The sequence below is a fragment of the Mesitornis unicolor genome, unplaced genomic scaffold (genome assembly GCF_000695765.1).
Source record: "Mesitornis unicolor isolate BGI_N332 unplaced genomic scaffold, ASM69576v1 scaffold44055, whole genome shotgun sequence".
In the NCBI taxonomy this organism is placed as follows: domain Eukaryota; kingdom Metazoa; phylum Chordata; class Aves; order Mesitornithiformes; family Mesitornithidae; genus Mesitornis; species Mesitornis unicolor.
The window spans coordinates 6,867-26,271 of NW_010187004.1; the positions used below are offsets into that span (position 1 = coordinate 6,867).

At 50.0% G+C, this 19,405-nt stretch overlaps 2 protein-coding genes across 4 annotated transcripts in view; one reads left to right on the forward strand and one right to left on the reverse strand.

The window, feature by feature from the left end:
- Positions 1–9,262, forward strand: part of MFSD4 (major facilitator superfamily domain containing 4) — a gene marked incomplete at its 5' end in the record, with an annotated part of 10,388 nt that extends 1,126 nt beyond the window's left edge. Inside the window, 7 exons of the mRNA XM_010185302.1 lie at positions 3,305–3,473; positions 4,994–5,109; positions 6,066–6,239; positions 7,466–7,613; positions 8,220–8,290; positions 8,497–8,617; positions 9,198–9,262. Of these exons, the coding sequence (XP_010183604.1) occupies positions 3,305–3,473; positions 4,994–5,109; positions 6,066–6,239; positions 7,466–7,613; positions 8,220–8,290; positions 8,497–8,617; positions 9,198–9,262 (864 nt within the window). The remainder of the gene's footprint in view (positions 1–3,304; positions 3,474–4,993; positions 5,110–6,065; positions 6,240–7,465; positions 7,614–8,219; positions 8,291–8,496; positions 8,618–9,197) is intronic.
- A 9,703-nt stretch (positions 9,263–18,965) lies between these two features.
- ELK4 (ELK4, ETS-domain protein (SRF accessory protein 1)) overlaps positions 18,966–19,405 on the reverse strand; it is a 4,795-nt gene continuing 4,355 nt past the window's right edge. For all 3 annotated transcript variants that reach the window (XM_010185301.1, XM_010185300.1, XM_010185299.1), the window contains one exon: positions 18,966–19,064. In XM_010185301.1, the coding sequence (XP_010183603.1) occupies positions 18,966–19,064 (99 nt within the window). The remainder of the gene's footprint in view (positions 19,065–19,405) is intronic.

A 19,405-nucleotide genomic window follows, 5' to 3' on the forward strand; every position in this document is an offset into this window, starting at 1 on the left:
GACCCCCTGGGAGCAGAGCAGAGCCCACCCTGCTCTGGTGTCTGTTTGTGGGTGTGCTGGGGTAGGGACTGCCAGATAGGAGCCCATTTCACTTACCTGGAGACCTCTTACAGTAGAAATAAAGGGGCTCCAGAAGGGGCTCTCCCTGCCCTGCAGCCCCAGTACCTGCTGCCTTCCCTGGGCAATGTTGCCATTGCCCTCCTGCCATAACCTGAGGATGCTCTGGTGCTGCTTCTCCCTTGATCTTCCTCACCCCATCCACACCAGGCAAAGGGAAGGGTTTCTTTGTGCTCTTGCTGTGCCTGTTTGCTGAACAACTGAAACATCGCCCAGCACACCCAATCCAAGGGCTTTCATGAGCCTGGGACCCACGCAGGAGAAGAACAGGCAACCGAAATAGCAGGGCAGGGGCCGTAATGAGTTCCTTTGCAGAAGTACCAAAAAGGATGCTGTGCCGAGGAGGAGAAGCCAGCTTTAATTACCTCTGACTCTGGTATGCTGTGGGAAATGCGCTTTTAATTACACTGGAGTGTCATCTATTTTGCCAGTCAATCCCGAGCAAACTAATTTAGTGTTGAAGGCAGCATTTAATATCTGCTTTGAATATGTCTGTGATATCTGGAGCAGTGATGGGAGGGTGATGCCCGACCCCTTGCTGTTCCTAGCAGTGTCCTGTGGACGTTTTGGGAGCGGGATGGGACCCCAGGCTGAGCCCCACTGCACCCAGCAGCTGATGGGTGAAAAAAAACCCCTGCCAACCCTTCTTTAAGGTATAAATGACAGAGGAAGGTGATGATAATTGGTATTTAAAACCCCAGGGAAGCAGATGAAATGAGTAAGTACAGGAATGGAGGCCAGGACCAGCGTTATTTTTTGCAATAAAATGGTCAAAACCACATTTCCATCCCGGTTTTCACAGGGCTGCGTGTTTTCTGACGAGGCACAAGCTGAAACGATTCATTTCGTTTTCTTGCTTTGTTTAAAGTGGAAATGTCTCAATTTTGGCTTTGGCATAAACGCAAAGTGTAAAGCTCATGGAATGGTTGTTTCGATGTTATTGAAGCAAAATGTTTTTGCCTTAGTAGAATTAAGTGGTTCAACATCGTCAAAACGAAGTTCTTGGATGACTCCCAGCCCAAATTTTTCATTCTAAAAGAAAATTTTGGCTTTTCGTCCAGATTTGGAACAAATAACATATTTTAAAATTCAGTTTCCCACAGAACGGAAATTTCATCATCCAACCCTTTCCAAGGGGCTGGAAACCAGGAAAATGTTCCTCCGAGAGGGATGTGTTTGTCCGGAAGGTGGATTCCCAGGGGAAGCGTGGGACGCTCCATTGTGCTGAGGTTGCTTAAAAGCAGCCTGGGTACAACAGCAGGGACCGGTCCCATGCTCCGAAATAGGAACTGGAGAGGATCATACCCGTGCTTAATTACACCATGCAGCAGCTTGTTGAGTTTATGATCATGGTCAAAAGCTGCCAGGGGGAGGGGGGCGTCCCTGGTGATCTGGGGAGCAGAGCTGGAGCACCGGGTGCAGGCAGTGGGGCTCTCGCTGCCCGCTTTGCCCTGCGGGGTGCTGGGGATCTCAGGTGCTTTTCTGCCCCCCAAAACAAGGAACACCTTTGTGGGTGAGGGCTGCGCTTGATGATGGGTGAATCTCCAGCTTTTGGGCATTTCCTACCAGAAACGGCCAACGCTGGCGAGCAGCTCCTGGCCGATGGGGTCAGAGCTCCCGTGCAGCGAAGGCGCTGCCGGCTCTGGGGTGGTGCAGTCTGGAGAAAGCAAAAGGGAGCGACTCGCTTTAGAGATGAGGATCTGGGGAGCAGGAACGGGCCATGGTTTGGCTGGGAACTGACTCTGGAGCTGGGGCCCTTTTCTGCACAGGCACGAGTGCTCCTCAAGGCTGGAAGTGCCCAGAGGTTTCCTCTGTGCGACCAGTCCCTCTGCGTGGGTATTTTTTTTTTTTTGTGCAGAATCTGCAGTTTAGAAGAATAAAATCTGGTCCTGACCTCCGGAAGGATTAGAACTATCAAGCAAATGCGTTTGTCTTCCATGGGACCGAACTGACTGTTCCTATTCCCATTGTTCCCAGAACAATTAAGTCCTCCAAAATGAATTGAGGCGGGAGAGGCGGGGGTGCCCGGGGGGAGAATTCTCCATACATTTAAATCATGCCATGAGCCAACAAAAGGCAGGAAACTTGGAGCTCGAGCTCACACTTGCTCACAGACATGTAGAAAACAAGCGCTGCAGAGTGAGCTGTCGCTTGGGATTTCCTGGCTTTCACCCCCAGTTTGTTGCAGAATAAACAGCACTTGGCTGCGGGGAGGAGAAGGGAGGGCTGGCGAGGGGCAGACCCGGCTTCGTTTGCTTCCCTCTGTTTTGATTTTTTCCTAAAAAATACAAAAATAAGCAAGTCCCTTGGGGTCAGAGGCACCACGGAGCCGTGGGTGTGAGCAGGAGCGGGCTCTTACCCTGAGCATGGTGCTGGGGTGGGGGTGATGTGTGATGGATGCACTGGGCAGGTACAACCCCTGGTCCCGGGTGCGCTGGTACCGGGTGGGAGCCCCTGACCGCAGGGAGCGGTGCTGGTGGGACGGCCGCGTGCTGGGACACCCAGAGCAGCACCCCGGGGTGTGCAGGGGGGTCTCTGAGGAGGCTCTGCTCTCGAGACCCAGTCCCCAGCAGGGCTGTACCTCGGGGCTGTCTGACGCCGCTCGGCTGTAGCGATGCTGCGGTTGTTGGCCTGGGAACCACGAGCAGCTCTTGGGAGGTGCTGAGCAACCTCTGCTGACGACTGCAGAGGGGCAGCGCGGGTCTTGGCGCAGTGTGCGCTTCCCTCGCAGAGCATTTCGGCCGCAGCAGATCTCTGTTGGAACCACTGCTCCCCAGAGGCCAAAGCTGCCTCTTCATTGTTACTCTTTGGGCAGAAGTGGCCAAATGCTTGGAAACCAGAGCATTTCAGTTTTGGAGAGTGGGTACGGTGCTTCATGAGGTTTGTGTTTAGGGGCCTCTGTTCCAGTGTCCCTGTCCCCAGCCCAGCTGCCATCCCATGGGGACTGGCAGGGGATGCCCCAGCCGTGCTCTGGACCGGGAGCCTTTGCTCTTAAATTGCTATCTTAAACCTCACTCTCCTCACAAGCCTCCATCACCTGCAGTGGCTCTTACCCTACTACTCTCAAAGTTTAATCCAGGCCCATCTATTGCAGATTCCAAGTGGAGCTCCCAAAAGGCCCCTGGGGATCTGGGGTGTGTTTTGTGCCGGGTTTGTCACGCTTACCACCCCTCTCTGTTCCTCCCAGCTGCCCGTCCCCATCGCGGTGTTTTTCCTGCTGTACAAGGAGCGGATGGTGCCGTGCTTCAGCAGCAGCAGCCACCCGCTGCTGTCGGCCGACGAGCTGGCGATGGAAGCACGGCCGGTGGAGAAGGACGACGTCCCCACCGCCGTGCAGAGACCCCAGGCAGCAGGAGGTGAGCTGGGGGTGCCTCTCCCATGGGTTTGGAGGGACAGAGGGAGAAAAAGCCGTGTTTCAGAGCATCTCCCAGCTTAACAAATAAGATTCATTGCTATTGTCTGAAGAAACTTTCCAAAACATACATGTGAACGTCATCCAGAAGTACCCAAACAATTCGGTGCCCAATTGCCCTCAATTTAGATGGGACATAACCCTGGGACAGAGGTTGGTATCCTGCCCCTGGGACTCCAGGCTCCTTTTCCCCAGGCTGCTCTACAACTAAACCCGGGCTCCCAAGTTGTTCAAGCACACGTTAAAGTTGTCCCCCTTCGTTTCCTTCTGGATTTTGGTCAGGTTTTGAGCTGGCTCTGCTGGCTGTTTGGTTTAAAAATGGTTCAGAATTTATAAATCTGAAAAGAATAAAGACAGCGCCCTTGTTTGAGGGGAAAAGTTAAATGCCACCAATAGTTTGCTCTTGAACTTGTGACTACTCCCTGTTTTGGGGACAATGGTGACATTGTTCTTTGCTACCCAAGAGGAACGTGTCAAAGTAAATCCTTCAGCTAAATAGTGAATCTCGGAAGCAATCATGTTTTAGGGTTATCAGCGTTCAGTGCTACTACAGAAGAGGTGGCTTTACCTGAACACTGGAAGGAAATGTTAGGGAATAGTTAAAGCGGAGGCAGTTGGATGTGGTGGAGCTGCAGTTGTCCCTGATGGAGTGGTTCTCTGGTGTCTGATAAGGTTGTGCTTGTCTGATGCATTTCCCTTAGCTGAGACACGGGTCATTGCTTTCCTCAGCCCAGCTGCCCATTTTCATACCACACATTGGAGCTTCACGTTCCTTAGATCTCCATCCTCCTCTTAAATGCAGTTGAGATCATCCTTAGAGAAGCAGGAAGGCTGTACACTGACTGATCTCAGACAGACGTCTGTGCTGCCAAAATCCCTCCTTCCCCATAGAAGTGGTGAGATTTCATCTTTGCTGTGCAGGGGCTGTTACCTTGACCCCAGCCCTTTGCACGTCCCAGCGTGGTGTGAGATGAGCACAAGGACGGGAGAGTCAGGGATGCTGTGGGTCCCAGGAGGGGACATCAGCCGTGTGTTTGTCACCCCTTTCCCCCAAGTTGGTTAAATGTAATTTATCCAAGAATGTGAGCCATCCTGGGCAGGGCTCTCCTGTGTGGGGATACCAAGGGCGAGGGGCTCTGAGCACGAGTGCTGTGGTGGAATGGGCTGGTTTCTGTTCATTAAGAGCAGGGCCAGCAACGTGCGGTTCCCAAGTGAGAAGAGGGGCACAAGCAGCTGCTGTAAGAGAAGTGGCAAGTGCCCATAAGCACATCTCTCTTCCTTCCAGAACTGTTTAGATGGGTAAAGAGAGGTCGTGCGGGTGGAGATGAGCAGTGCTCCACATCGTTCACCGTCCTCTGTGCGTCTCTGCCGTGCCTGAGCACAAACACAGTCCCCATCGCGGGCTGGCAGCCTCCCAGCCCCAGGACGTTCCAGCTGAGTTTGCTTTGCATTGTTCCTCACCAGGTCACAATGACTTCCTTAGCTGCTGCCAAAGCAAAAACTTCAGAGGGGCTTCTTACACCTACTTCGCAGTGCACATCACCGGGGCTCTTGTTCTCTTCATGACAGATGGGATTGTGGTGAGTCCAGCTGATGGAGGATCTCGTCTGAGTGAAGCTTTCTTCCTCCCAAATCGCTCGTAACAGCCCAAACCCAGCACAGCTCCTCGGGTCTAGCCTGGCTCCCCAGGGAGCTCATTCAAAGCCCATCATGGTCCTGCTTCACGGGAGGGTTTAGTGGCTTCTTGCAGGCTCTGTTCTTGCAGCTGGATTGCTGCTGCTGCCGCTAACCTGCCCGGTTCAGAGCTGCAGTTGTGCTGCTGTGTACGCAGTGCAGGTCTCCTCTCACTTCAGCCAAGAGCAGCTGCGTTTTATTTCATGCAAAGGGGTGGCTCTGGTTGTCAGATCTCCTGAGCCCTCACAACCCCAGAGAGGAGCACACGGGGATGGCGCAGGCTTCTCTGTAGCGGCCCTGATGGGTTTTGCAGTGAGTGGCACCTCTGTCTGGGTGAGGAGGACTCGCTCCTGCTGCCGAGTTGCTGCTCTTTTTCTTTCAACAGTTTTGTCTCAGTTCCCTCATGGTAAAACACCACTGGGTCTTAGCAAGGCGTGAAGTGGGGTCCTGAAAGATGAGCGGGGTTACAAAGCAGCTGTTGGACATGGGAACTTTCCAGGGCCCCCATCTTCGAGGATGATCGACTCTGGGCTCTTAGGTGTTTTGTTTTTGGAGTATGCAGTTTGAAAAGGACAAGACAGGGAAGGGAGTATTGCTACGGGTAAGAGCTTAGCATTTTACCAAGTGATGATGTTAAGTTTTGCCCGTTAGGAGAGCTTAATTCCTGTGTTGTACCTGTGGTGGAAGCCTGTCTCCAGCTGCTGCCCTCGGGAACAAGGTTCCTTGAGGGCTGGTAGCAAATCCATAGGTGAGCTCTGCAGCTCATCACAATATGGTGAATAATTCAGGGGCAGGCGTCAGTTAAAGTTGCAAAGCCCATAAATCTTCACAGCAATGTGACGAGCTGCTCTTTTCCCTGCAGGGAGAGTACTCGGGCTTCGTTTACAGCTATGCCGTGGAGGAGCCCCTCTCCGTGGTACATAAAGTGGCCGGGTACCTGCCCAGCCTCTTCTGGGGCTTCATCACATTGGGCAGGCTCATCTCCATCCCCGTGTCCTACCGAATGAAGCCAGCAACCATGGTCTTCATCAACGTGGTAAGGCTGGTTTTGCTGGGTTTGGTGTGTAGCTTTGGTCTGACATGCAGAGCTGCAGCTGCACTGGTGCTGTACCAAGGGCAGGATTGCACCGGGCGGTCGCAGCATCGCAGGCGAGCGGCATCATCGCCTTCTGCAGCGCTGCCTGCAGCCGACACCGGTGCACGGGGGAGCTGGGACATACAACACCACTGCTCTGCTTCTCTGAGCTTGCTCCTCAGTTAATCTAACATTAGATGTGTGAAAGCACCTAGCAAAGAGGCTGCCGACTTTATTTACTGTGCACACTGTCTTCTCTCGCACCGATGGGAAACGAGTGCCCGTGTTAGCCACGGGAAAGGGAGGGCAGACAGTTCAGCAAAGTCTGCTTAGGCTGTAGCAGCTGCCAGAGAAACCAATGTGATGTGAGGCTGCTTAAATTAATAAAACACTTGAAGAAAGGGGAAGGAATCCTTTAAGGATCTGTAAAAAAAAGATGCATGCAGGGATGGCAGACAACAGGGGATGGAGTTGTTCCCATTTACACTTAAAAAAAAATAGAAACAAGTGAGAAGGCAGCTAATTTACAATTTATTTAAACCAGAAGGTATTTTGGTAGCAGGTTTCACAGTTATTGTTGAATTCGGTTTCTTTAGAACCCAAATTGCCCTCTGTGTGCACACCCCTAATCTGGGCCTGAACGGTTTCAGAGCCACCTGGAGCTGTGTGGCGCAGCTCCCTCTGCTGTCCCTGTGCCGGCGCTCAGCACATCGCCCACGTTTGGCCGTGGTTTGCGCACCGCAGCCTGAGCTGGGAGCAAGGGTCTTTAAATGCAGTGACTCTGCTGCTGGGACTGATTTCTGAGCAGGTATTGAGAGCGAGTTAATTCTTAGTGCTGAGTAAGATGTATTCATGATTGAGAAGTGAATACTGTGGCAGCAGCAGAACTGTTGTATTTAAAGCTGCAGAGAATAAAATCTGGGTTTCAGGTATGATATTAAGTCTCTACCTAATGAAGCTGAGACTTAAGTATGAAATTACATTATTAAGTCCTGTTATAAAAAGTACCAAATTCTTTACTGTAAAGGTAGATGGACTTTATTTAGCTACTTACTTCAGGTTTTTTGGAGATTGTGATTCTTTTTTCCCCACTATAGTTTATTTTCTTTTCCCTATTTGGTACAACGTATCTAGAGCCTACTGCAGCTCAGCCTTTCCTCCCCACTGACCGTGTGTGTTGTCCACAGGTCGGAGTGCTGCTAACCTTCCTCCTGCTCCTGATTTTCTCCTACAGCGTTGTCTTCCTGTTTGTGGGGACAGCGTCCCTGGGGCTGTTCCTCAGCAGCACCTTCCCCAGCATGCTGGCCTACACCGAGGACATCCTGCAGTACCAAGGTGAGCAGGGTTTGGGGACCGGAGCTCAGGTACCATCACACCCTGCACCTCCTTCCCTCCTCAGGGATGCCAGGGAGGAAGCTCTGCTTTTGCATACGGTGTTTGCTCAAGCCTGTGGTCAGAAAAGCAGACTGCACAATCCTGGCTTCATGGTGCTGATAACTCCTGCGGGCAGGGACCAGGCTGGTTCTTGGCTTCCTGCAGCTCTCAGGGATGTACAGGAATGTCTGCTTTAGAGGCTTACGGGGAGAAAGTTCAGAAACCATCAGGCAGATGATCAGTGCACTGCAATCCCGGGGCTGGGCCAGCTCTCCCAGGTCTCTGGGGCAGTGACACAGCAGTGACAAATCTTTACAGCGCGGAGCAGCATCACCTCTGCGAGCAGGGACAAGTGACAGAAGCTGGGTTTCTGGCTTCAGCTTTTAACTTCCTGCACTCCCACAGGTCAGGAGAGGCATCTTCCACGCGAGATGGGAACACACATTACGTGTTTGTCCATGTGGTATGGACAGACCCATGGAGGAGCAGGTTAAAGCAGCTGCAGGGCAATCCTGCTGGCTCTTCCACCTCTTCCCTGCCAACACCACTTGCTCCGTTTCTTTGCAGGCTGCGCCACCACCGTGTTGGTGACCGGGGCTGGAATTGGCGAGATGGTGCTGCAGCTACTGGTGGGGTCGGTAAGTGTAGACAAGAGGTGCCCAAAACTGGCTGGGACTTTTAAATGGAGACCTTAGTCCTGGTTCTGGACAGCTGCTGGTAGTGCCCTGCACCACCCCTGAGCTGCTGAACAGTGAAGCTCTTGCTGAATGCTCATTAGGTATTAGTGCTGTGAGGACATCCCTGCTCCGTTTTTATTTTACTTTATTTTCCCCTCCAATTGCAGATTATACATGATCAGGGCAGCTACAGTTTCCTGGTCTGCGGGATGATCTTTGGAGGCTTGGCCTTTACCTTCTACAGTTTCCTCTTGTTTTTCCACAGGATGTACCCCAAGCCCTCGTCAGGTAAGAAAGCACCAGCACTCAGCCCTGCTTTATAATGAGAGGAAGAGTGGCACACACATTGATCCATAACCAGGGTGCAGCACTTCAGCAAAATGCAAGGAAATGTTTATTTTGCTGCTGCTTCCTGCCCCCTCTTCCTGCTTTGCCTTGCCCACAAAGCCTTGGCAGCCACAGCTCGGGGGTTGCTTTCTTTTCTGCCAGAGAAGCGAGGGATAGAGCAGGAACGGTTCTGGACGACAGGGGGGCTCTAAAGCACAGAGGAGCTGAGCTGTGGGCGAAAACCCAGGGAAGAAGTGGCTCTGCCATCCACAGGCAGTGTCAGGCTCTTGAGAAACGCCTCAAAAAGCGTTTCTATTGCATATTGCCTCGGTCTGCATGCGCTGTTTGCTTTTTACAAGCACCTTTTGTAAAAGGAGCACTGCGTGACAGGCAGAACACTTGTCCGGGTCACTGGACATGGAGGCCTTTCTCCCATGACCAGTGAAGTGACCAGACTGGTGTGGTAGGTGATAAGCAGCAATTCCCTTACAGCTCAATGGAGTTTTACCTTCAGCTGAAGTGCCTGATGTCCGTTTTGCAGAGCTGGATGATGCCTCACCTGACAAACCAGCAGTAACGGACAACACTGGACAGTACCAGCGCTAAAGAAGTGGCCGAGCCCTAGAGCAGCAATAAACCAACACTCGATTAAGCGTTACCGTGAAGGATGATTTCACGTTTAATGACTGAATCATGCAAGTTTTCTGCAATCAGAAGCACATTTGATTGGGTAAGTCAGAATCAAGAAAACATCCTAGAACACTGCGGCAAGCAAAGCACAAGTTGCCCGTGTCACCCGTACTAAAAAGACTGTAAGTGCTGGAGGGAGCTGTGTCTGCAGGGCTGCGGTGTATGGCAGGACGAGGGGAGCGCAGTTACTCCTGAAAATGAACCGTTTAACCACACGGAGGGTGGGAAGGAAGAAAAGGTCTCTTTGTTCCCTGCGTAAGACTGAGTATCTGCTGGCTTAGTCACTGGACTGAACAGGATTTTCCTTTGGCCTCTAACGTACCCAACGATTTACAGCACAGAACTGGATCTGAATTCACTTTTATGCAACACTGCCTCGAGCATCCATCACCTCCGGGTGTCCTTCCTTGGGGAAAAACAACAAGCGGCAGAGCCCAAGCGCGCAGCGGTAGCAGGACCTCTCTGTATTTGCACAGTCGATTCTTGTCTATGGCACAGTATGAGACGTGTTCGCCAAGACAGCGTCTTACTCAGCATGCTAGGGCCTCTTGATTATTAAAATCATTAGCTTTTTATTTTCTTGAGTCAAGAATGAGTTGCCGTGGTTTGTTTTGCTCTAAGTCACTAGTTCAGCTGCTTCAGGTGCAGTGTCTTTTAGGATGGTTTTATTTCCAGCTGAAGCTCACACAGAGGCATTGGGAGCCAGCCTCCAGCTGCCTCACCTGTGCAATACTCATTACCAGGTGCCTTCTGTAAGGTACTCGCATACCCACGCATGACCCGGTCCAGGCTCCGCAGAGAGGACTGGCTGTGGAAGAGCGCAGAGCTGCATCCATCTCTTTCTTCAGTGAGCGAGCGGACATGTACTTTTTGCTTTACCTGCTGTACGTGGATGTACATATGTACGTGTGTATATAAAGCAGTGTTTAATTAAAGGTGATTGATTGATTGCTAGATCATGAGTGGGCTCAGGTAACTTCAGCCGTTTCTGGCCAAGCTGCTGCCTTCACCAGTCTGGCTTCTGAACGCAGACTGGATCTGGCAGCTGTTTGACTTAAACCGTTCCTAGCATTTCTGTTTATCCAAGCAGTAGATCTTACCTTGCATAAAACACCTTCACGAGCTCCCGGGGTGGTGCTGTAGAAAAGCTCTCAAAAAGAGCAGATCTGAACTGACTTTGTATGCCCTGTGTGCGCATTAGGCCAATGCAGGAAGGAGGTGAATGCAGCTGAATTTGGCGTTTAACTCAGGTTTAACTCACAGTTTGTGCTGTAATTCTCCTCTGGCACCACAGGATGCCACTGTAACTCTCCTTGAGATACCCAGAATGAAAATGTGGTGTACAGCAAAGCCCCTTTGCAGCAAAAACCTGATGTGTTAACAGAGCCCCTCCATCCCCTACAGAGGAAACGAGCACAACCACCACAATGAGGGGCTATTGGGCAAGGACTCTACTCAAACTATGTGTGTATATTGCACCAGGGGCTGTCAGCTGATAAATAGGAAGTGTGTCTTACTATGTCCTTGCAGACTGATAATACATCACTAAATCCTATCGCGTCTCTTTCGTTCAAGTGACAGCTCACATCTCCACTGTCTGCCAGCACTGCAAAGGAAACTCTCCCCCCTAGAGAACAGTACCTGATGTGGCCAGAAAAGGCCCGTGCAGCCCCACAGCAGCTCCAGCCCCGTCCATTCACACGCGGTGCTGCTGTGCACGGCAGGGTGAGCGCAGGGGCTGCCCAGCGCCCTCAGCATCGCCTGAGGAGCTGCCCTGCAGCTGCCGCTTCCGGCTTCCTCTGCTGCAAACAACAGGCAGAAGAGCAGAAACTTTGTTAAAAATATTTATTTAAAAAAATACAATTGTTTTGCATGTCTGGTTGCACATAACTATTAACATATGATTGACTTGAATAATTTGCTACAATGCTTTTTTTTAAAGCCAGCTTGCATTATACAAAGCAAATCCCTCTGTCAGTTCTTACGTAAAATAGTTTTTCTTTAACTATTCCCACCCCATTTTTTTTTTAAAAAAAGATTTCAATACATTGATTTATTTTATCTTTTTTTTTTTTTTTGCACAAAAATTGAAGCAATAGAAAAGTCACCTGATTTCTCAGGAAAGACCTCCACGATGTTTGAACAACAAGTGCCAGGACGCCACTCTTGCAAAGCAGCATTTGTTACTTTGAAGTGTCTTTACAGTGCACTTCCTCCAAAGTAAGTTTTGCATCTCAGACCTTTGCCTCCACGTTGTATTCAAACCTGAAATGTGTTCAAATGACTGCATATCTGCTATAACCAAGTCGGTCAGACTCTTTTAATACATCAACACGCTGAAGGTCTTCCTAGTTTGTTATCTTGGAAGGTTAAATAAAAGCAAATTTAGTAACACTGAACAATTACTGAAAACTTTGGCTATTTATGTACTTGCATTACATACCAGCATTTTTTTAAACACAATGGCATTAAGATACTCTTATTATAAGGTATTATTTTCAAAGAAAGTAAGACTGAGAAGCAATTCTGTCCCGTGCAGGTCTACCCCACTGTGACAGCACCAAAGCGGTGTGGGGTCACAGCTGCCCCCAGGACCCTGTCTAGAAAAGGGCTCCAGTGGAGGAAGCCAGACACACTACAGCATCACCTGCTTTGTCTCTTGACTTGGTGCTATATTTATATTTATTTATATATTTATATATATATTAAATGCAAATTCTGTTCTGGAAAGAGTAACTGAAAGTGTTATCGCTGCTGCTTTCAAAGTAATTTTTACTGCTGACGGTTCTACTAAAGTTACAGGAATGTAAAGCAGAACCCATTTTGGTACAGAGGAGTCGACTGAGCGACTGCTCCGTCTGCCCGAGCAGAGCTGCTGAGGGCAGGAACACCACAGCCGTCGTCTCGCTGATGGACAAAGAACCCGGGCTGACCCAAAAATTAACTGAGCAAACACTGAAGGCATCAGAAAATCACTTTCCAAAACAGACGTGCACTTTAAAAGCAACAGGACAACTTCACACGTTACCACAGCATGGTCAGCTGCCTACGTGCTCTGAAATTTAACCTGAACTTCCCCAGCTCCACCTGAGCCACAGAAAAGCCTCAAATAGGGCAGTGGAGCTGGAGCAGCGGCAGCGACCGAGCCGCTCTGCTCTGGTTTCCTGCACTCGACTCCCATCAGGGCTCCCAGGACCAATCTCACGCTGGTACCGAGCCCTGTGCAGCGTCCTTCCCATCCCACATCAATCCCTGATGCACGTTAGGGGAGACCCCCACTGCCCTCACCGTACACGCTGCTAGAGTCTTCCCATTTGCTCATCTCTCTGATTAAGAATATACTTCTCAGCTACAAAAACAGAGGGGGAGGAGGAGATAAGCATTAAATGTGCTACTGTACTTATCACAAAACACTGTGACGTACATAAGGCCATCTGGTAACACTGCAACAGAATACAAACAAGATTTTTAAAGGGAGTTTTAGAATACATTTCTTTTTTAAACTACAATGAATAATCTCAACCCTGTTCACAGAGAATTAACGTTAAAACTAGTACATCATATATAGAAACCTCTGTGCAACTGAACAACAGCAGAACAAAAAAAGTCAACACAACTCTATAAAGCGGTTTCAAAGCCTGCAGATTTAAGACATGCTAGCCAAAAACTCCACACCACGTCTCAAGGAGCCTAGAGCAAACCCAGGTATCGTAACCCCCAGCACACAGCACACACCAGGACCATGCAGAGGCCACCCTCAAAGCCTTCCTGTGCTCACAAAGAGAGAAAATAATCCTAAACAAAGAGAAAAAAAACAAAGCTTCCAGTTATTGGTACAGCACTGCCCCGGGTGCTGCACAGGGGCTGGATCGGGCTCCCCACACAACGCCCCCACCTCTCCCCGCTGTGCACACCTCGGTGTCGCTGCTGAAAGAAAGACCCCTGTCTGCCGAAGGTTCAGAACTGTCCTGTTACACCCCTGCCAAAAACCCCCCTTTGAGATGAAAACCCTCTGCAACCCACGGTCCCGACAGAGGAGCAAGTGTTTAACTCCATCCTTTGTTCTAGGAACAAAAAACTACTCCAAGACACATTTAAGACACAATTCTTAGAAGGTGTGGCATACAACGACATCAAAGATGCACTGAAAAATAACCTTTGGCAACTAATTAGTCCACACTGTGGTAAAACTGATCTGAGTACTAAAATCAGAGAAAAAAAAGCCCAAAACCCCTCACCAGTGCGTGCAAAACAAGCGGTGGCTGCAGAGTGCGGTGTCGGCGTGGACACAAGAGGTGTTACCTGCACAGACACGTAACGCGCTCACCTCACACCCGCGTGTGCTCACACAAGGGAGCTCCTCAGCCCCAGCTGAACCACGCACCCAAAAACCAGATTTCAGCCCAAAGATGCATTTTGGAGATGTCTGGAGCAGCTCCACAGGCCAAGGCTGCTGCTGCTTTCTTGGGGAGCGGTGACCAAGAACAAACTCCTGTCAGTGTTACCTTTAGAAGCGGACGTCTTGCTGTCCCCAGAGGGAAACACCGCAGCAGACACAACCAAGAGGAAGCACCGTGCCCTGCCCAGCTTTCTTACCTTGCATGTCACGGCTTTTTTGCAAAGCACGGTTACGGTCAGCAAAGCTGCATGAACCTCGTGATGTGAGCATGTTCTGCCTTAGTTTGTTATCTGTGCAAAGGCGAGAACACCACTCCTTGGTTCAAGATCCACCGGACACCCAAAGCTCAGCCTTGCTGCTCAGACAGCTGGGACACTTCAACAGGAGAGCTGCTGATGCTAAACACAGACTGCAGAAACACGGCAGCGTGGCCGTTGCTGTGGCTCTGTATCCTGTTTTCCACCCTTGGACTAAAAGCAGGCTGAGGAGCAAAGATGTGGTTCTGTTCTCAACTACCCCTCTGCCCACAAGCAGCTTTTCTGAAGGGCTCCTGCAGCCAGCAGCGCTCACGTGAAGTGCAACGGGTCCAAGGCAAAGCCTTTTGCAGCAACAGCCCTGAGGACCACGTAAAACAACTGCCACGGCTTCAGCTGTTAATCCTCATCTGACAGCCTCTGCTCTCAGCAGATCCACCTCAGCACGGCACACATTAACCACGGCTCCACTCGTGGCAATAGCCCGAGGCTGCCGCGTGAAGCAGATCTGCTGGTGCTGCTCAGGCTACATGGCAGCCATTGCCCATTACTGTTTAATTAAATTCAAATCAAACCATAAAAATTCCTGTTTAGGCAAGACATACTGCTCCTCATTAAAACATCCCGAACAGCTTCTAAGCAACGCGACTGCAATTCCAATGGATTTCCAACTTCTCTGAGCGTAAGATCCCGTGGGGCTCGGGCTGTTTGTTTTCAACACCGTGCTCTGCGATTATTAAGACAAAATAAACCAAAATACCCACACCTGTGACCCCGGAGGCCAGAAGGGCACGTGTGCATTCCTTACACAGGAGAACTAAGGAACGAAACACCACAACATTGTAATGGGCACCCAAAACTCAGACATCAAGTTTCCAAATACCTGTCACCTGGGACAATGTTCCTGTACTACTGACGTAGTTGATCCTCACAGCTGACAATACCAAGATAGCCTCTGGATACAACACTGAGATGTGTCTTGTAAACAAATACGCATTAAGAATGGAAGCGGTTAAATCGCAGAGTAAAAGATGAGTACACACAAAAATGCTACAAAACGGTAGCAGAAGGTAACTAAAACATACACGAATAAACCAGGGGCAGCCAGCAGCCTGACCTCAGCACTAGGAAAGCTCCAGAAGCGGATCCAAACTCTGCGCCTGTGCTCACCTGAGAAACCCCATCAACGCACCAGGCCAGTCCCGACCCGCAGAGCTGCTCACAGGTGAGGCCATGGGGAGATCTGGCGTTGACGACCTCCCTGCGCTCTGCAGAGCTGCGGACAGGGCAGCACATGAGGAGCCTTCACTGTGGTTGCAACAGACACGGTAAAAACCAAGAGGAATCTGTTTGCTGGGGTCCGAAAACAAAGCAGGGGGAGAAATCACCCCAGACAAACTGACCAGCCAAAGCCTTTCCTATTCTAATGCATGCTCCATTATACCGAAGACTGCATGGATACTGAAGTCTTGGGATGCTCCAAGGTAAAACAATGAATTCTCAAATTTAAGGAATTTTGTCACTTCCTGACCTATTGCAAAATGCAACTTGAACGTGCCAAAGACAGTGCACAGGAATTACATTCAGCCGTCGCCGCTGAAGACCCATTTCTGAAACAAGGATCCAGATTAAGCTGCTCTTAATGAAAAACCACACACTTTCCTCCATCGCCCGCAATACCAGGATCACTCTGCAAACAGGTAGGACAGGACAAGTTTGGTGCTGCGGCCGCAGGGCGCTGTGAACGCGCTGGTCTCTGCTGGCAGCACACGTACAGGTCAGGAGCCCAGAAAAGCCAGACACGGCACCAGCAGCAGTGCGAGCTCTGCAGCCCCGCAGTGCCACGGGACAGCAGCGGTGACGCCTAAAAGGGATTTCCAGAAGCGAGACAGATGTTCAGCTCCATGCTCATCCAGTCTAATTGTACCACCGTCGTCAAAATAACCGATGCAAATATGACCAAGCACTCAACAATACCATGGCTACTTCAGCAACATGAACTGCAATGTCATAAAACGCTTCTGTAATGCTGCGTCATTATTTCAGACCAACACGGTACTTATACCCATTGCACAGACTGCTAACATGATAATTAAAAGAGAGCCTATATTAACCCCTACCTTCCCTACACTAAATTAAAAACAAGTTGCAACGAGCTGCAAACTGCTCCTGAAGTGAGCCAGTGAAAATACCAGCAATCCACGTCGCCGAGCTGCAAGAAGTCACAGCGACACTGTGCTGTCAGGAATGTGACCCGAAAAGCTGGCAGTTAGAGACTTCTTAGTAAATGTGTGTTTAATGAGGCAGCATATATACAAGATAAAATTACCTTAAGTGACCTGAAGTTGTAATGGAGAAAAGGTGAGCAAGCCTCTCCTCTCCCACCTCGTGTTCCCAACCGCCTCCTGACATTACAATCCTATACGAGACTTTCATGTTCCTAGGCAGGTGCTCAAGGAGCAAAAGCAATCACGGCCTCGGTGCTGTCTGTCAGGAACCCGGACGTCACCAACACCCGCGGGCTGCGTTTCCAAACTGACTGGCTCGGAAGAAGGGGAACGCATCTCAGGAGCGGCTATGGCAGTGCAATCTTACAGAGCTATCGGAGAAGAGCAGGAAACGAGGCCAAGCACAACCCAGAGCTGCCTCAGCATTTGGTTCTCTGCATACCTGTGCTCAAAGTGACACAGTTTACAAAACATTAAGTGCATGTGTGCACATACACAACTCTTAAACAAATAAACTTGGCTTTTCTCCATAGGGGACAAGGAAAGGGAAGCAATTAAATTGCAAGTCTTTAGTGCTCATGATTTTTAAATTCTAATCCTAGTCTGCAACGTTGCTCTCAAGTCCACGCATTCGGTGGGCATAAAATTGGCCAACCTAAAACAACATTGAAAGTGCCGCTATTTATATATAGCTATATATATTTCTAGAGCAGACTCGTAAGTCATCATGCAAACCAGAAAATTCAATTCCAGATGCCTGCTCTTAACTGTGATCTGCAGCTTGCTTTCTGCAGGAAAATAATAATAAAAAAGGTCAATATTGCACATTATCATTTAAGAGCTGCTGGCACAGGAACTTCATCCTGCATCTGCTGATGTCTAGAACGCAAAGCAGTTTTTTGCCTCTGGCGTTACCGAACAGGAAGACCGTTCACCACGTGAGCTCGCTCCCTGCCCTTACAGAAAGGCAAACCCTTTTCTCCCACCTCCCATGGGCAGGGGACTTGCTGGATGGACAATGCCCAAAAAGCAACTGCATTGCACCCACCCGTCCAGGGCGCCGTGTCGGGAACACGCTTAAGTGCTTTACACATCTCAACGCTAGAATACAGAAAGAGAACACCACTGCAGCAAATTAAGTCTGGGGTATTGTCACACGCTTTAAAGTGAACTCAGAGTCTGCAAAAGTGGCGAAAGGAGCACTCTGGAAAGCTGGAGGTCACTGATGTGTGAGCCAGGCGCAGCATGAACAGCCCACACCGTCAGCGCCTCTTGCTGGGAAGGGACAATCTTCCTCTGCTCGGAAAACACAGCCCGTGAGGATGCCAGAGGAAAGAGAGCGTCTCCACCTCCTTCCTAGGGGGTACTTCATGGAGATCACCTCACGTCACCAGCTCAGTACACAGAGGCAAAGAGAAGTTGCTGCCTGATGCCCAAAGTGGAGGGGCCCAGCGCCACCAGACCACGACATCCACTCCTTGAGGGACTGCGAGAGGAAAGTCTCTCTTCTCTCAGCCCTCGGTTCTTTTAAAAGGCCTCCTGAGGTTTAAAAAACTACAAATTTCGTTTCATCAGTGTTTCAAATGGCTCTGGAAACTAATCACACACACACGGCCACCCAGAAAAGCAACGCAAGCACAAATGTACAGTAAGTTGGTACGCTGCCGTACCTCTCAGCCAGCCATACACACTGAGCCGAACTTAATTCGGGTCTAAGTGCTTCCTCAAATAAAAAGAGCAATAGATTCAAAGCAAAACTTGAGATAAGAGCTGGTACAAGAGGAGCTCCTCCACTTCAGCTGTGGGAGAAGAGCAGTAACGTTAATGCTCAGATGTGAGTGTTCTCACCCACTGCTTGGGTCTGAAGCTCCAGCATCAGGCAGCAACCTCACCAAACGCAGACACCCCTCAAAACCTCCCGTAAAACCCAGCATCCTGCTGTCTTCCAGCAGTGAGATTACAGGCTTTGTAACAGGCCTCTGGCACAAGAAATGTTTGGACTTCAGCATTCAAATTTCTGAGAACTGAAAGGAACGGATCCCACCATTCATTTGCCTCCGCAGCGATGGGGAAGCATCCAGAAGCCAGCCAGACCACCCCTCCCCGGGGCTGGGCTGGGGGTATACAATGCCATTCAAAAACTGTCCGTATCTCAGGAACACAATCATCGAATATCCCTTGAGAATTTCTCCCTGCAAAAAGACAAGAGGTTTTTACAGCAGAAAAGACGGGGGGCTGCTCTGTTGCTGCAGAAGTTACCGGGCCCGAAGGCACAGTCGATGCGCGCACCCCTTTCCCAAGCATTTCCTGCAATGCCAGCTTCGATCAGGATGAGATTTCTTCTTGCCAAGCACAGGAAGCAGAAGAACAGAGGGGTTTTTTTTCCAAGAGTCACAGAGAAAAGACTTCTCTGGTGCCGTTTACTGCAGTCAGTGCAGACTCAGTTACTGCAACACCAACCGAAAATCCCTTCAACCGCAGGGAAGTCTTCCAGACCGAGGAGGGAAGAGAAGAGACGGGAGCCGCAGCTCCCATTAAGGCGTTTGCATATACATTCCCAACCTGGGTCTTCAAAAAAGGGAATTTTGCAAAATAGGCATTTTATCTGGGAATGGCAAAAACTATGATTGTTGATAATCTCTGTGGAATTATAAATTGCTCATTTAAAAAACATGGTTAAATATAAGTGTCCTGTCTTTCCCTTGCTCGCCAATACGTCCTTTCCATGAGTTCATGTGCTATGTCTTCTGCAGGTCAGGAGAAAACGGGCCGGGGGTAGAGGGTCCATCCAGTCCAGACAGAGTAAATGGGCCGTGACTGTTCAGCACTGATGGAAACTAAGAGGCAAAACAGAAATGATTAGGGGAGAGGCCATTTAAATGTACTGTTCCTCTCATATCTGTGCACGTAGGTGGTCAGGGGAAAATACCAAATCAAAACCGAAATGAACCCCAAAAAACCAAACCACAACAACAACAAAATCTCCCCAAACTTTCAAAGACTTCCTTGGCTGCCCCCAGGTAATTGATGTTTTAATGCCACTGCGCCACAGGCTGCATCAAGCCGGCTCCTGTAACCAGTGTCACCAGTGGGACCCAGTCCGTGACCAAGCACCAAGCACCGCCCGCGTCCTGAGCTAAGCCGTGACTTGAGAACGGGCTGCTGGGAGCAGGGTCTG